The sequence below is a fragment of the Anguilla rostrata genome, chromosome 15 (genome assembly GCF_018555375.3).
Source record: "Anguilla rostrata isolate EN2019 chromosome 15, ASM1855537v3, whole genome shotgun sequence".
NCBI classification, from domain to species: domain Eukaryota; kingdom Metazoa; phylum Chordata; class Actinopteri; order Anguilliformes; family Anguillidae; genus Anguilla; species Anguilla rostrata.
In genome coordinates this window covers 34,014,939-34,030,173 of record NC_057947.1, presented here as the reverse complement: position 1 = coordinate 34,030,173, position 15,235 = coordinate 34,014,939, and the positions used below count along the sequence as shown (strand labels likewise).

The 15,235-nt window shown below is 54.4% G+C and overlaps 3 protein-coding genes across 9 annotated transcripts in view; 2 read left to right on the top strand and 1 right to left on the bottom strand.

Annotated features, from left to right (window-relative positions):
• Positions 1-1,143, bottom strand: part of cdk15 (cyclin-dependent kinase 15) — a 48,604-nt gene extending 47,461 nt beyond the window's left edge. Inside the window, exon 1 of the mRNA XM_064311260.1 lies at positions 807-1,143. Coding sequence (XP_064167330.1) covers positions 807-852 — 46 coding nt within the window. The 5' untranslated portion in view covers positions 853-1,143. The remainder of the gene's footprint in view (positions 1-806) is intronic.
• Positions 1,144-2,579: 1,436 nt separating this feature from the next.
• Positions 2,580-15,235, top strand: part of als2b (alsin Rho guanine nucleotide exchange factor ALS2 b) — a 91,960-nt gene continuing 79,304 nt past the window's right edge. For 5 of the 7 annotated variants that reach the window (XM_064311257.1, XM_064311256.1, XM_064311254.1 and 2 more), the window contains exons 1-5: positions 2,580-2,853; positions 3,739-3,816; positions 4,239-4,387; positions 4,797-5,818; positions 6,141-6,576. In XM_064311257.1, the coding sequence (XP_064167327.1) occupies positions 3,797-3,816; positions 4,239-4,387; positions 4,797-5,818; positions 6,141-6,576 (1,627 nt within the window). In that variant the 5' untranslated portion in view covers positions 2,580-2,853; positions 3,739-3,796. The remainder of the gene's footprint in view (positions 2,854-3,738; positions 3,817-4,238; positions 4,388-4,796; positions 5,819-6,140; positions 6,577-15,235) is intronic. The other 2 variants (XM_064311258.1, XM_064311255.1) reach the window with 1 other exon arrangement.
• The window catches only part of LOC135241245 (alsin-like), an 8,960-nt gene continuing 798 nt past the window's right edge, over positions 7,074-15,235 (top strand). The window contains exons 1-8 of the mRNA XM_064311466.1: positions 7,074-7,084; positions 8,651-8,747; positions 9,845-9,922; positions 10,132-10,323; positions 10,533-10,704; positions 12,592-12,787; positions 14,361-14,426; positions 15,149-15,233. Coding sequence (XP_064167536.1) covers positions 7,074-7,084; positions 8,651-8,747; positions 9,845-9,922; positions 10,132-10,323; positions 10,533-10,704; positions 12,592-12,787; positions 14,361-14,426; positions 15,149-15,233 — 897 coding nt within the window. The remainder of the gene's footprint in view (positions 7,085-8,650; positions 8,748-9,844; positions 9,923-10,131; positions 10,324-10,532; positions 10,705-12,591; positions 12,788-14,360; positions 14,427-15,148; positions 15,234-15,235) is intronic.

The following is a 15,235-nucleotide window of genomic DNA, read 5'->3' as shown; positions in this document are numbered from 1 at the left end:
ACGTGTGTTTGTGTGCATCTGTGTGTGCGTGTGCGCTCGCGTGTTTGTGTGTGTGTGTTTGTGTGTTTGTGTGCGTGCGTGTGTTTGTGTGTGCACATGTATGTGTGCATGTGCGTGTGTGCGTGTGTGTGTGCGTGTGTGTGCGCGCGTATGCGTGCATGTGTGTGTGTGTGTGCATGTGTGTGTGTGTGTGTGCGCGCGTATGCGTGCATGTGTGTGTGCGTGTGTGTGTGTGTGCGTGCGTGAATGCGTTTGCGCATATGTGTGAGTGAGTGTGTGTGCATGAATGCGTTTGCGCATATGTGTGAGTGTGTGTGTGTGCGTGAATGCGTTTGCGCATATGTGTGTGTGTGAGTGTGTGTGTGTGTGTGTGTGTGTGTGTGTGTGCGTGAATGCGTCTGCGCATATGTGTGAGTGTGTGAGCGAGTGAGTGTGTGTGAATGTGTCTGCGCATATGTGTGAGTGAGTGAGTGTGTGTGAATGCGTCTGCGCATATATGTGAGTGAGTGAGTGTGTGTGAATGCGTCTGCGCATATGTGTGAGTGAGTGAGTGTGTGTGAATGTGTCTGCGCATATGTGTGAGTGTGTGAGTGAGTGAGTGTGTGTGAATGCGTCTGCGCATATGTGTGAGTGTGTGTGTGTGTGTGTGTGTGAATGTGTCTGCGCATATGTGTGAGTGAGTGAGTGTGTGTGAATGCGTCTGCGCATATGTGTGAGAGAGTGAGTAAACTGCACAGTCACCCTGCTTGTCACAGACGCAGACCGAGGCCCCGTGCTGCTGCCGTTGTCACGGCGGAGCTGCTCACCTAGGCGATGGAATGCCTCCGTGGCTGCCTGGCGCAGGTTCTGCATCCCGGGACCTCTCTCTGCGTGCTCGCCGCGCTCAGGAACCTCACTCCCACCTGCGCATCCTCTGCACGTTCCCAGACGCGCACGCCGCGAAATTCCTGCGGCTCGACTTCCTGCGGGGCGCTGGAACAGCAGCAGCAGCAGCAGCAGCCCGCAAAAGAAAACGTTTTAATCTCCTCTCTCCTCTTTCCTTCTGCACACGAGATGTTTGGGTAGCTCCCTCCCTCTCCCTCTGTAGCGCTCTCTCTTTCTCTCTCTCTCTCCCTCAGCGATGTTGCTCTGTCTCGCAGTCTCACTGCTGCTGCCACTGCCGTACTGAGAAAGCCACCAACCAATCAGAGCGGGGTGTTAGAAGCTACAGACCAATCAGTGCGCACACCAGGGAAGGGGGGGGGGGGGCTGTTGTTATTATTTTGAAAGCTTTCGCATGCTCAGAGTATAGCGTAATGTGCTTGTGCACCAGGGCTGCTTGAGACTGCTGAGTCCTTACATAACAGGTATGGGATCAATATGTTTGCAGCCAACCTGCATAGTTGGACCTTGCACTTGTCAAAGTGTGATAACTGTGGAGGCTTAACATCACCATGCCAAAGAACACTGATGTGAAGACATCCACATTCCTTACTGTGTGCTCCCCTGTTAGCCCTACACCAACTTGTTTGTTTTATTCCACCCTACAGTTTTCCTGTTGTTCTGGTTTTGCTCTTTGCTCCCATGTAGAATTATTTTTTATTTTTTATTATTTTTTTTTTTACCTTTGCATTTTAGTTCTAATTGTTGCTCCTCGGAAAGCAGTTTGAGAATCTATTGAAAGGCGCTCTAAATAACATGTATCGTTCCTCTATAAATAAATTATGCATACTTGGTATATGTGGAATATAACCATTATTTGAAGTGAACACTACAAAGCATTATGTTCTAAACCACGAAAAAGCTATAGTGAATATGCACCTGTCACCTGTGCATTCTGTTTTTCTGCCAACTGATGAAACCCTCATTACAAAACGTCTTTGCCTTCAAATAAAACTCAAGCGTGAACATATTTTGTGCTTAGCTGCATGCAATCTAGACTATAGATAATGATCTGCCCTGCAAATTTTGAGGCAAATTTTAATTTAATACATTTCTAATTTAGGAATGCCATAAACTTGTCACCCAGTTATGTTATAGAATGGAGGCTGGTATGTTCATTTATTTTTATTTGAAGTGGTTGGTTTCTCCTTCAAATTAAAATCGCACCAAACATAAAAGACAATATTTTTTTCTAAAAGATCTGATTGTTGGTCTCTTTGGCTCTGAAGAAATCACTGTCCATCGATTTTTTCAAAGGGCACACCATGTTGGCCAACGTATTTTTTCAGTTACAACATAACATTCATTCACTACTGAAATCTATTTACCTTTCATTCCAAACAGCCATTTTTCCAGTGGACATGTTCAGCAAAACCATATACTTATTTATTAGAAAATAAATTGAATCACAGTTTTATTTAACAGGACACTGTTAATATTTTTGTTCTCAATACACTGATTTTATCTTGTTTTTTAACGCAAGCAGCTAAAGAAAAAAACAACTACCTGGAATTGTCATAACACTGAATTGCCATTCCAATAGGTTTTTGGAATCGTCGAGGTTCTTTAAATATTTCACTAGGTAGGGACCAAATAAATACATGCTATGTGTTGTGTTGGATGCAGACAATTTTAGAAAACGCAAACATTACACCTATTTTGACCCTCGCTGGATGCCGTTAGACGATTGGTCAAACAAACAGCGTTGTGAATGTCTCTGTGATTTCTGGTTTATCATTTATTTCGTTTTGAGACTCAGTCGTTATTTTGTGTCATATTTCATTTCAGTACAATAAAACGTAGATGATCTGAAAAACCAGTTTTGTGGGCAATGTAACAGTTCGATTTTCTGGCTGACAGAAACATGCTATGTGTGCAACAAGCAGGAGCTACTAGCTACGAAATACAGCTTTAGCTAACTATCCGGAATCAGTGAGTATGAATATTTTGACGAGATATAGCTTCAATTAATGAGACATATATATATATACGATTCTTGCTAAACGCTGTATTTAATACATCTTTTGGTTTTGAAAATAAGTACGCTGTGGATAAAGTCTGCATGTAGGATAAATTTACAAGAACTACAGAGGTTCCTTTTGAAGTTGCAAGCTAGCTAGCTAACTAATGATTTCGATAACTCATCGGATAGCTAGCTAGCTAGCTTTGGTTACCACACTGGCATTATTAGCTTGGTACTTTGCTTCGTAAGCTACTAGTTGCTCTGTCAATAAGCTAGGCGTCTCCCGCTAGCGTACTGTTATTTATTTTCTAATCGAGGTAGCCAGTTAAGTAATTTATTCACAGTATTGCTGAAGTTGCTGAGAGAGAACTGTGTTCCTAAACTGTCAGTGTCAACAATTGCTGGTGACTTAGGTGCGGTGTAAATAGACCAAGGGATGACAACAGCCAAAGCGTTCGGCTAATGTTGATGTCCGAAATTCCCTCATTTGCAAGTGAATATATACATACATATATATATATTATATATATTATATATATATTTTTTTTTTTTATCGTACTCGTGGTTATTTGAATATATAGCTGCCTTTCTGTTGCCTCATTTTTTTAAGACCATAAAGCCGTCTGCCGTTTAATTTTTAAAGGAATTAATTTATTTTCCGCTTCATGTTCAATGTCTAAGTACATGGGCACTTCGTATAGCAATTGAGCCCAGTCATGGTTTTGATACGGTTTTCGGAAGTGAAATGTAAAAAAAAAAAGAAAAGAAAAGAATTTCCTTGTGCTGACAAGTGTTGTTCAGAAGCGTTCCCTCGTTCAGTGGAACAACTGAAAGCCTGTCTTTGTCCGTTTCAGCTCGCGCACCACCCCTGGGCTTGCCATGCAGCGGGCGTAACATGCGGGAGCCGCTCTGATGGAGAATCAAAAGAAGGGGTATGGACCAGGAAGTTCAATAGAGATGACAAGCTACTGCTTGGACACTGGGCCTTTTTAAAAATATGTAATCACGTGCTGTGGATCTCGCTGTTGAGAAGTGCTGCGCACGTTTATCTCAGGACCTGTGTGGCAATTTGCCGACTCTTTACACAGTGGTGGTGTTTACATTATTTTCTCTCTGAGGGAAGGTGGTTGAGATCATGGTGTGTTGTGTGTTTGTTCTTGCTGCTCTGTGATTGATCGTGTGTTTGTCTTCACGGTCTTGCTGTTCCATGATTGGTGGTGTGCTTGTCTCCATGTTCTTGCTGTTCAGTGATTGGCCATGTGTTTGTCTCCATGTTCTTGCTGTTCAGTGATTGGCCGTGTGTTTGTCTCCACATTCTTGCTGTTCCGTGATTGGCCGCGTGTTTCTCTCGCAGCTTTGAGGGGGAGGATAGTTCTGGGGAGAGAGGCCTGCTCCATGCCTGGAAGGGCTACTCCTGCAGCCTGACCCCAGAAAGAGTGCTCCTGTCCAGGCCGGTGCTGCAGGCCGCCCTGGGGACCCATCATGCAGTTCTCCTGGCAGAGGGTAAGAGAGAGAGAGAACTCTCTGCTGGGGAAATTGTGGTGGCACCTTTATCAAGGGGAAACCTATATTGCCACACATTGTCCACATATATTCCTCACTATTGTTTCACTGAAACAGTGCTTGTGATGAACGCTTCCTAAGTGTTGATTAGGAATGCATGGTCTGGAAAGAACGAATTTGAGGGTATATCTTAACCAGTACTTCACACACCGTGTTGCTGCTTTTCATCACCTGATCCTGTTTTCACCTTTTCACCTCCTGACTGTTGATCTGACGTGGGCTGCCACTGCTGCTGGCGTAGCGATTGTGCACTTCTGCTGCTGCTGCTGCTGCTTTAGACGTCTGCGTCTGGTCGCCTTCGGTCGCTCCGCCTGGCTCTAAAGCAGCGCTCTCACCCGTGTGCCTCCAGGTGGGCAGGTGTACAGCTTGGGCGAGCTGCCGTGGAAGCAGGACGGCGCGTCGGGCGCGGCGGGGCCGGTGCTGGAGGCGGCGCTGGGCGGGCACCGCGCGGTGTTCGTGGCGGCGGGCGCCTTCCACAGCGGCGCGGTGACGGAGGACGGCGGGGTGCACATGTGGGGGGACAACGCGGCGGGCCAGTGCGGGCTGTCCGGCCGCAGCACGGTGCCCAACCCCACCCCCGTGGGCGTGGCCGACCCGGAGGCCGGCCCGCCGCAGGCGGTGCGCGTGCTGGAGCTGGCGTGCGGCGAGCAGCACACGCTGGCGCTCTCCGCCCGCCGCGAGGTCTGGGCCTGGGGCAGCGGCTGCCAGCTGGGCCTGGTCGCCAGCGGCCTCTTCCCCGTCTGCCAGCCGCAGAAGGTGGAGCACCTGGCGGGCAGGTACGTGCTGCAGGTGGCCTGCGGCGGCTCCCACAGCCTGGCGCTGGTGCGCTGCCTGCCCCCGCCCCAGGAGGCCCAGCGGCGCCCCCCGCAGGAGGACAAGCTGTGCGGCCAGTGCAACCAGCTGCTCCTCACCATGACCGACAAGGAGGACCACGTGATCATCTCCGACAACCACTACTGCCCCCTGGGGGTGGAGCTGGCCGAGGGGGAGGCGGGGCTGGGGGCGGGGCTTGGCTGTCCCGCGCAGAGGCTCCGGGCCTCCCCCTCGGAGCCGGCGCTGTCTGGCTCCGCCCCTCTTACCGCGCTCGACGAGGCCCCTCAAGAGCCCCGCCCCCTGGAGAGAACGCCCGCCCGGTCCGGCCACAGGGGGGCCGAGGGCCCGGAGCCGGCGGGGGGGGGCGCCCCCGAAACGGACCCCGACTCCGCCCCTCAGACGGGGGACTGCTGTAAAACGCCGGGGGGAACGGGGCCGGGGTCCAAGAACTCGCCCTATCCCGACGAGCAGGCGGTGAAGGACTACCTGAAGAGGCTGTCGGACCACTCGGCCGCCGAGCAGGCCAGCAGGGGGCCCGCCGCAGTGCAGTGCGCTCAGGTCAGCACCCGAAATCTTTCACACAGAGGCACCCGGCCCCGCGTTCCTCTCCCTAAGGAGGGCTGAGTGTTACAGGGTCTCATTACATTACATTACAGGCATTTAGCAGACGCTCTTATCCAGAGCACAACTTTCACATCCATTTATACAGCTGGGTATGTACTGAAGGAATGCTGGTTAAGCACCTTGCTCAAGGGTACAAGGGCAGTGTCCTACCCGGGAATCGAACCTGTGACCTTTAGGTTACAAGACCAGCTCCTTACCCATTACAGCTGCTGTGCGGTTTCAGCTTTATCCTCCCCCCCCTCTCTCTTCGCTGCAGCCTTTGAGCGAGCTGGCGGACCCCTCCGACCCCGACCTGGACCCCGACCCCGCCTCCGACCTGGACCCCGCCCCCCTGCCCGCCGCCGCGGTGGGCTCCGCCCTGAACAGCCTGGTGGTGTCGTGCGCCTCGGCGGTGGGGGAGCGCGTGGCCTCCACCTACGAGGCGCTGTCCCTGAAGAAGGTCATGAGCTACTACTACCCCGCCGGGGCGGGGGTGGGCGGGGGCTGCGTCCCGGGGCCCGCCCCCGAGGGCTGCAAGGAGACGCGGGAGGAGCAGGTGCGCCTGGAGGAGTCCATGCAGGGCAAGAAGAGCTCCAGCCTGGGCGACATTCGGGAGGAGGAGGCGGGGGGGCTGAGCAGGAGGCTGTCCCTGCCCGGACTGCTCTCTCAGGGTACTTACTTTATTCACCTCATGTCCCTGCATAGGGCGCTGTGTAAGTACGCACGAGCGTGTGTGTGTGTGTGTGTGCATGCGTGCATGTGTGTGTATGTGTGCATGCGCTTGTGTGTGTGTGTCTTTACATAGGGCTCTGTGTAAGTACGCAGGAGTGTGCGTGCGTGCGTGTGTGTGTGCATGCACCTGTGTGTGTAGGGGTTCTAGGGTTCACCTGTTTCTCTGCGCCAGCAGGTCTGTTCTTGCCTTTTGGGGGCGGTGGGGTGGGGGGCAGGGGGGGCAGGGGGGGGGCAGAACTCTTTGTCCTCAGGCAGTGCTTGTGTGCAGGAGATTAGAGCGCTCAGGACGCAGAGGAATGCGCTTCCTCATAGCCGAGCAGCCTTGGCCTGGGGGAGGAGCTGCTCCAGGAGGCCCAGCTCACACTGAGACAGATCCCTAACGAACTGGACCTGCATTGTGTCCGAAAGTATTCCAGCTGCGTACCTGCAGCTTACGCACCTGCGCTGCAGGTGGGCCGCAAGCTCCGCTGATAACGCTATGAATCTTGGGTAAACCGTAGCTTCTTGCGAAAGCTGGCGCTATAGTGGTTTTTTTAGATTGTGACTTAGGAGTTTTTCCCGTCATAATTTCCCTGATAACTAAAGATGGACGTGCCAGCTCGTTTGTGTTGGACCAGCGCCGGTACAGCGTGTTAGTCAGGTGTGAGTCCGCTGCTCTGTCCGCCGGGCCACCAGCGAGGTTTCAGACCTGACCGGGCGCAGAACTGGAGGTGACGCTCCACACCGAGCCGGAGGAAGCCTGGGGGTGAAAGCACCGGGATGTAGATGTGGCTGTGAAACGTGACGGAATGCGGCCATGTTGGGCTGTTATTTTGGGTTTTTATACCGGCGGGCGGGACCAGCACGTCAGAGTCTGTGCTCTTCACTGGACTCGGCTCACGCCGTCCTCCGCCCTGCAGTTCCCCGTTCGGCTCGGCCACAGATGGCGCCCAGCGGGGGGGGGGGGGGGTGTTGGCGGCGGCTTCAGCGTGAGACTGTGCCGTCAGCATGTCGCGCTTCTCCGGGCACACGCACACACACACGCACCCACGGGTCGAGGCGCCTGAGCTGAATTAGTCATCGCGCTCTCGCCCAAAAAGCCTGTTGTTGTTGTTGTTGCTGTTGTTGCTGTTGTTGTTGTTGTTGTTGTTGTTGTTGCTGTTGTTGTTGTTGTTGTTGTTGTTGTTGTTGTTGTTGTTTTCCCCCTCCAGTTTGTTTTACTGTGTAAACTGTGCAGAGGGTTGTTTTTGTGCATCGCCAGGGGAGAAAAACGCTTAGATTATTGTTGTGAATAATTAATCGGAATCCGATTAATCTTGGCTGTGCCTCCCTGTGGATCAGAGTAAATGAGCAGCCATGCCACATCACGCTTTTGAGCTCAAGTAGAGTGTGCGCAAAATGAAAATGTCAGCGTGTGAATTTCTGAGAAATGTAACTTCCTTTCTGTGGAAGAAATAACTGCGAGAAGCACCTGTTTGCGAAACGGTCAGCATGTCCGTCTCTCTCTCTCTCTCTCACTCACTCTCTCTCTCCCCCTCTGTCTCTCACTCTCTCTCTCTCTCTCCCCCTCTGTCTCTGTCGCGCAGTAACTGGTGCCGTGGGCTATGTGTGGCAAAGTGTGGTCACTCACTCACTCACTCACTCACTCACTCACTCACTCACTCACTCATTTTCTGTCACACCCTCACTAAACGGCAAAACTCCCAGTAGAACATTGAATTAAATCTTTTAACGTTATACGTGTTCTGAAACGTTATCGATTCCGCTTGGCCACAGTGAGTGAAACTATGCGATCTGAGCGTATACTTTATGTACATTCCGTCAGAAGGATTCAGCCTTGTTGTTTGCTTCCTAAACTTCACAGCACAGTCATTTCACTTATCATGATTGTAGCATGAAGTGTTTCATTTCAAAATCAATTTTGCCCATTCACAAATGACCTGGGACTCTGAATTTATACGGCGGTGTCAAGTCTCCAGTGAAAATATTGCCCTGGGTATATCAGTCAGAATTCAAGTTGCGCCGTGGGTCTGGACGGTTTCGTGCTTGTTCTCTTTTGAGTGCTCTGATCCCCAGGCTGCAGCCGCTCTGTATTAAGAGCCTGAGCAGTAAGGAGGTGGTGCGAGTGGCAGCGGGGGCTCACCACTCCTTAGCCCTGACTGCACAGTCTCAGGTACCGCCTGCCAATCACAGCCACCGCCTGCCAATCACAGTCACCGCCTGCCAATCACAGCCACCGCCTGCCAATCACAGCCACCGCCTGCCAATCACAGCCACCACCTGTCAATCACAACCACCGCCTGCCAATCACAGCCACCGCCTGCCAATCACAGTCACCGCCTGTCAATCACATAATCATAATCACAGCCACCGCCTGCCAATCACAGCCACCGCCTGTCAATCACAGCCACTGCCTGTCAATCACAACCACTGCCTGTCAATCACAGCCACTGCCTGTCAATCACAACCACCGCCTGTCAATCACAGCCACTGCCTGTCAATCACAACCACCGCCTGTCAATCACAGCCACCGCCTGCCAATCACAGCCACCGCCTGTCAATCACATAATCATAATCACAGCCACCGCCTGTCAATCACAACCACTGCATGTCAATCACAGCCACCGCCTGTCAATCACAGCCATCGCCTGTCAATCACAACCACCGCCTGTCAATCACAACCACCGCCTGTCAATCACAACCACCGCCTGTCAATCACAGCCACCGCCTGTCAATCACAGCCACCGCCTGTCAATCACAGCCACCGCCTGCCAATCACAGCCACCGCCTATCAGTCACAACCACCGCCTGTCAATCACAACCACCGCCTGTCAATCACAACCACTGCATGTCAATCACAGCCACCGCCTGTCAATCACAGCCATCGCCTGTCAATCACAACCACCGCCTGTCAATCACAACCACCGCCTGTCAATCACAGCCACCGCCTGTCAATCACAGCCATCGCCTGTCAATCACAACCACCGCCTGTCAATCACAGCCATCGCCTGTCAATCACAGAGACTGTACAACACACAACTGACTGTCTGTGTGTGTCTCTCTCTCTCTCTCTCCCTCTCTCCCTCTCAAATTCAAATTCAAATAAGCTTTGTTGCCATGACGTATATATGTACATATTGCCACAGCGTGGGTACAACAGACAATAAACATATGAACAGAATACAACTTTGTACGTGTGTGTGTGGCATTTGTGTATTTTAGCTGGTGTAATGTCATGTCTCTCTCTCTCTCTCTCGCTCCCCCTCTCAGGTGTTCTCCTGGGGCAGTAACAGCTCGGGGCAGTTGGGACACATGGAGTGCCCCAGCACCGTGCCCCGCCTAGCTAAGGTAGGGTGGAGCGCCTCTGGGCGGAGCCTTTCTCCAGCCACGCCCCCTCCCGACCTCATTAGTCCCTCCCCCTCCTGCATGCATTAACCCCGCCCCCTCCCACACACATTAACCCCGCCCCCCTCTTACTTTAACCCTGCCCCCCTCCCACACACATTGACCCCGCCCCCCCTCTTACTTTAACCCCGCCCCCTCCTCCTGTCCCGCAGATGTCGGAGGGCATCCGCGTGTGGGACGTGGCGGCGGGGCAGCAGCACACGGTCCTGCTGGCGGACGGGGACTGCTTCCAGCCCATCCTGTACTACAGCGGCCAGCAGGTCCGCGACGGGGCCTCCAGCAGCGCCCCGCCCGAAACAGGGGGGTACACCCAGCAGCCCGTCCTCCTGCCCTTCTGCATGAACGTGAGTGTATACACACACACACACACACACACTCACACACACACACACACACACTCACACTCACACACACACACACACACACACACTCACACTCACACACACACACACTCACACACACACACACTGAACATGTACACACTCTGGTTGCTGATCATCGCTCTGCTGTGATTGGCGGTTTATCCCTTTGGATCCTCTCTCTGGTTTCCCAGCTGGGCTACGTGAGCAGCGTGTTCGCGGGCGGGCAGAGCTGCCTGGCGTTGGCGGACAGGAACGTGATGGGCTTCATCGCCAGCCTGCACGAGCTGGCCGCCGCAGAGCGGAGGTTCTACTGCAAGCTGAGCAACGTGAAGAGCCAGATACTGCGCCCCCTGCTGGGCCTGGGTGAGGCGCGGCCACAGCACCATGGGGAGGGTGGGGGGGGGCGGGGAGTTTGGGTAGGACTTGAGAATGGGATATAGCCATCATGGTCACGCAGCAATGGGAATGTTGTAGCGATGAGGTTGTAGTACTGTTAGTGATGGGACAGTGAGGCTTTGTGAACCCCAAAAGGGGCGGGGCTACCATGCTCAATCAGTGACTTGCCGATTTGATTCCATGACATTGCATAGCTTCAAAGGTTAGACCTTTGTTTGGTGCGTCAAGTGGGTGATTGACAGCAGGTGTACCTCCACGGTGTGGTCCATGAAGCCTTGCTCCCCCAACATTCATTTCATACATTTGGGTTTTCTGTATGGAAATTGAAAACAAGCCAGGGATGCTTATGTAGTGGTTAGCGTCACGTCCCCTGTGCTAGCGGTTTGGGCCTGAGCCTTCAGCAGGTTTAACTGAGCGGTTAGCGTCACGTCCCCTGTGCTAGCGCTTTGGGCCTGAGCCTTCAGCAGGTTTAACTGAGCGGTTAGCGTCACGTCCCCTGTGCTAGCGGTTTGGGCCTGAGCCTTCAGCAGGTTTAACTGAGAGGTTAGCGTCACGTCCCCTGTGCTAGCGGTTTGGGCCTGAGCCTTCAGCAGGTTAAACTGAGCGGTTAGCGTCACGTCCCTGTGCTAGCGGTTTGGGCCTGAGCCTTCAGCAGGTTTAACTGAGCGGTTAGCGTCACGTCCCCTGTGCTAGCGGTTTGGGCCTGAGCCTTCAGCAGGTTTAACTGAGCGGTTAGCGTCACGTCCCCTGTGCTAGCGGTTTGGGCCTGAGCCTTCAGCAGGTTAAACTGAGCGGTTAGCGTCACGTCCCCTGTGCTAGCGGTTTGGGCCTGAGCCTTCAGCAGGTTTAACTGAGAGGTTAGCGTCACGTCCCCTGTGCTAGCGGTTTGGGCCTGAGCCTTCAGCAGGTTAAACTGAGCGGTTAGCGTCACGTCCCCTGTGCTAGCGGTTTGGGCCTGAGCCTTTAGCAGGTTTAACTGAGAGGTTAGCGTCACGTCCCCTGTGCTAGCGGTTTGGGCCTGAGCCTTCAGCAGGTTTAACTGAGCGGTTAGCGTCACGTCCCCTGTGCTAGCGGTTTGGGCCTGAGCCTTCAGCAGGTTTAACTGAGCGGTTAGCGTCACGTCCCCTGTGCTAGCGGTTTGGGCCTGAGCCTTCAGCAGGTTTAACTGAGCGGTTAGCGTCACGTCCCCTGGGCTAGCGGTTTGGGCCTGAGCCTTCAGCAGGTTTAACTGAGCGGTTAGCGTCACGTCCCCTGTGCTAGCGGTTTGGGCCTGAGCCTTCAGCAGGTTTAACTGAGCGGTTAGCGTCACGTCCCCTGTGCTAGCGGTTTGGGCCTGAGCCTTCAGCAGGTTTAACTGAGCGGTTAGCGTCACGTCCCCTGTGCTAGCGGTTTGGACCTGAGCATTTTATGTGTTTAGCTCAGCGGTTAGCGTCGTGTGTGCTGTGTTTAGCTCAGCGGTTAGCCTCGTGTGTGCTGTGTTTAGCTCAGCGGTTAGCGTCGTGTGTGCTGCGTTTAACTGAGCGGTTAGCGTCGTGTGTGCTGTGTTTAGCTTAGCGGTTAGCTTTGTGTGTGCTGTGTTTAGCTTAGCGGTTAGCTTTGTGTGTGCTGTGTTTAGCTTAGCGGTTAGCTTTGTGTGTGCTGTGTTTAGCTTAGCGGTTAGCTTTGTGTGTGCTGTGTTTAGCTTAGCGGTTAGCGTCGTGTGTGCTGTATTTAGCTCAGCGCTCAGCGTCGTGTGTGCTGCGTTTAGCTTAGCGTCGTTTGTGCTGTGTTTAGCTTAGCGGTTAGCGTCGTGTGTGCTGTGTTTAGCTTAGCGCTCAGCGTCGTGTGTGACGCCGCCGTCCCGCTCTCCCGTAGAGACCCTGGGTGCGGCTCTGGGCCCGGCCCTAAACCCGCTGCTCCAGACGCTGGCGGGGCACTTCAGCCGGCTGTGCCACCTGACGGGGCAGCACTCCGTCTCGCTGACCGGCTTCCTGCGCCGCGGCCGCCAGCGCGACGTCAAGGGCCTGGTGATGCTGGAGCACGCCGCCACCTTCCTGGACACCTACAAAGAGTGAGTACCCGCCGCCGTCTGCCTGTACCCACTGCCCGCCTGTACCCACCGCTACTCTAACCTGCCGCCGCCTGTACCGCCACCCGCCTGTACCCACCGACCCCCTGTACCCACCGCCCGCCTGTACCCACTGACCCCCTGTACCGCCACCCGCCTGTACCCACTGACCGCCTGTACCCGCCATCCGCCTGTACCCACTGACCCCGTGTACCGCCACCCGCCTGTACCCACCACTACCCGTACCCGCCGACCCCCTGTACCGCCATCCGTCTGTACCCACCGACCCCCTGTACCGCCACCCGCCTCTACCGCCACCCGCCTGTACCCGCCGACCCCCTGTACCCGCCATCCGTCTGTACCCGCCGACCCCCTGTACCGCCACCCGCCTCTACCGCCGACCCCTGTACCCGCCGCCGCCTGTACCGCCACCCGCCTGTACCCACCACTACTCAAACCCACTGACCGCCTGTACCCGCCGACCGCCTGTACCCACCGCTACTCAAACCCGCCGACCCCCTGTACCCACTGACCACCTGTACCCGCCGTCTGCCTGTACCCGCCACCCGCCTGTACCCGCCTTCCGCCTGTACCCACTGCCTGCCTGTACCCGCCTTCCGCCTGTACCCACTGACCGCCTGTACCCACTGACCCCCTGTACCCACCGCCGCCTGTACCCACCGCTACTCAAACCCGCTGCTGTTCAAGCCCATCGCTACTCAAACCCACCGCCGCTCGTACCCGTCACTACCCGTACCTGCTGCCACCCAAACCCGCCAACACCCATTCCACACACCCCACTCTGTGTAAAGGCCAAATCTGTGGGGGATAAATGGGCTGTATAATGATTATAAGCGTACATCAGGCCACCGGTAGTCATGGTGATTTGTGATTATGGAAAAAATGGTACAACATATTTTTACCCCCAGTTTATTTTTCTCAGCTTTTTCCGGCGTCTTCCTTTTCCGCGCTGTCTCTCCCGCCGTCTCTGGGACGTATCCGGGCGTGGCCGTGTCCTCGCGGGACGCCCCGTCTCTCTCCGAGTTCCTGCAGTCGGGCCGGAGCCAGCCGAGCTGCGGTCGCGCTCGCTCTGAGGCTGACTGGAATCCAGCGTATCGCGTTGCGTGCGTCTCCCGCGCGCCAGCGCGTGATGTCAGACTAAACGCCGCCGCCGCCGCCGCCGCCGTCCGCCAAGATCGATATAAGCGCCTGGACGCACTTCAGTCACATTCTTCAGGCAGATCTTTACCAGACTGCTCGTGCTGGCTCTACCTCAGCTGTGCACCTCAGCTGTTTTCGGTGAGAGAAGGAGAGAGAGAACGAGAGCCCAGCTGAAACTCCGCGGGTTCCTGCTCTGCAGTACCAAAGGGAAATCAGTGCTTGTCCTGTTTGGAGCTCTCCAGCGGGAAAGGATGTTAATTAGCGTTTCTGCAGCTGCGTTTCTGATCGATCTCTCTCCCCCCTCTCTCCCCCCCCCCCCCCCTCTCTCTCCCCCCCCTCCCCTCTCTCTGTCTCTCTCTCTCTCTCTCCCCCTCTCTCTCTCTCTCTCTCCCCCTCTCTCTCTCTCTCTCTCCAGGTACTGCAGCTCTGTGGGGAACTTCCTGGTGATGGGGGGTTTTCACGCCCTGGCCAAGCCTTCCCTGTGAGTCTCCTGTAGGGAAGGCCAGACATAGACTGCACCGCTGCTCAGCGCTGACATTCATACACTTTTAATGAGAGACGTGTGTGTGTGTGCACAGGTGTGAGTGTGTCTGTTTGTTTGTGTGTCTGTTTGTGGGTGTGTTTATGTTTATGTGTGTGTGTGCGCGTCTGTCTGTGTGTGTGTGTCTGCGCAGGTGTGAGTGTGTGTTTGTTTGTGTGTCTGTGTGCGTGTATGCTCGTCTGTCTGCGTGTGCGTGCGTGCATGTGTGTGTGCATGCGTGAGCGCGTGTTTGTCTGTCTGTGCATGCATGTGTGTGCGCATGGGTGCATGTGAGAATGTGTGATTTTATGTATGTATGTATGTATGTATGTGTGTGTGTGTGTGCGCGCATTTGTGTCTGTCTGTGCCTGTGTGCCCGTGAGAGTGTGCATGAGTGTGCCTGTACATATGTTCTCATCTCAGAGCACATCTCTGTCTCTCTCCCCCCTCACATTTCTCCTGTCTCTCTCCCTCCCTCTCTCTCTGTCTGTCTCTCTCTCCCTCCCTCCCTCCCTCTCTCTCTCTCTCTCTGTCTGTCTTTCTGTCCGTCTGTCTGTCTCTCTCTGTCTGCCTCTCTCTCTCTCTCTCACTCTCTCTCTCTCTCTCTCACTCTCTCTCTCTCTCTCTCTCTCTCTGTCTGTCTCTCTCTCTCTCTGTCTGTCCGTCTGTCCGTCCCTCTGCAGGGACTTTTTTGGGAAGAGCCCCGAGCTGCTGCAGCGTCTGGCCGAGTCGAGCGAGGAGAGCGCTCCCCTGAGCGACCTGCTGGCGGC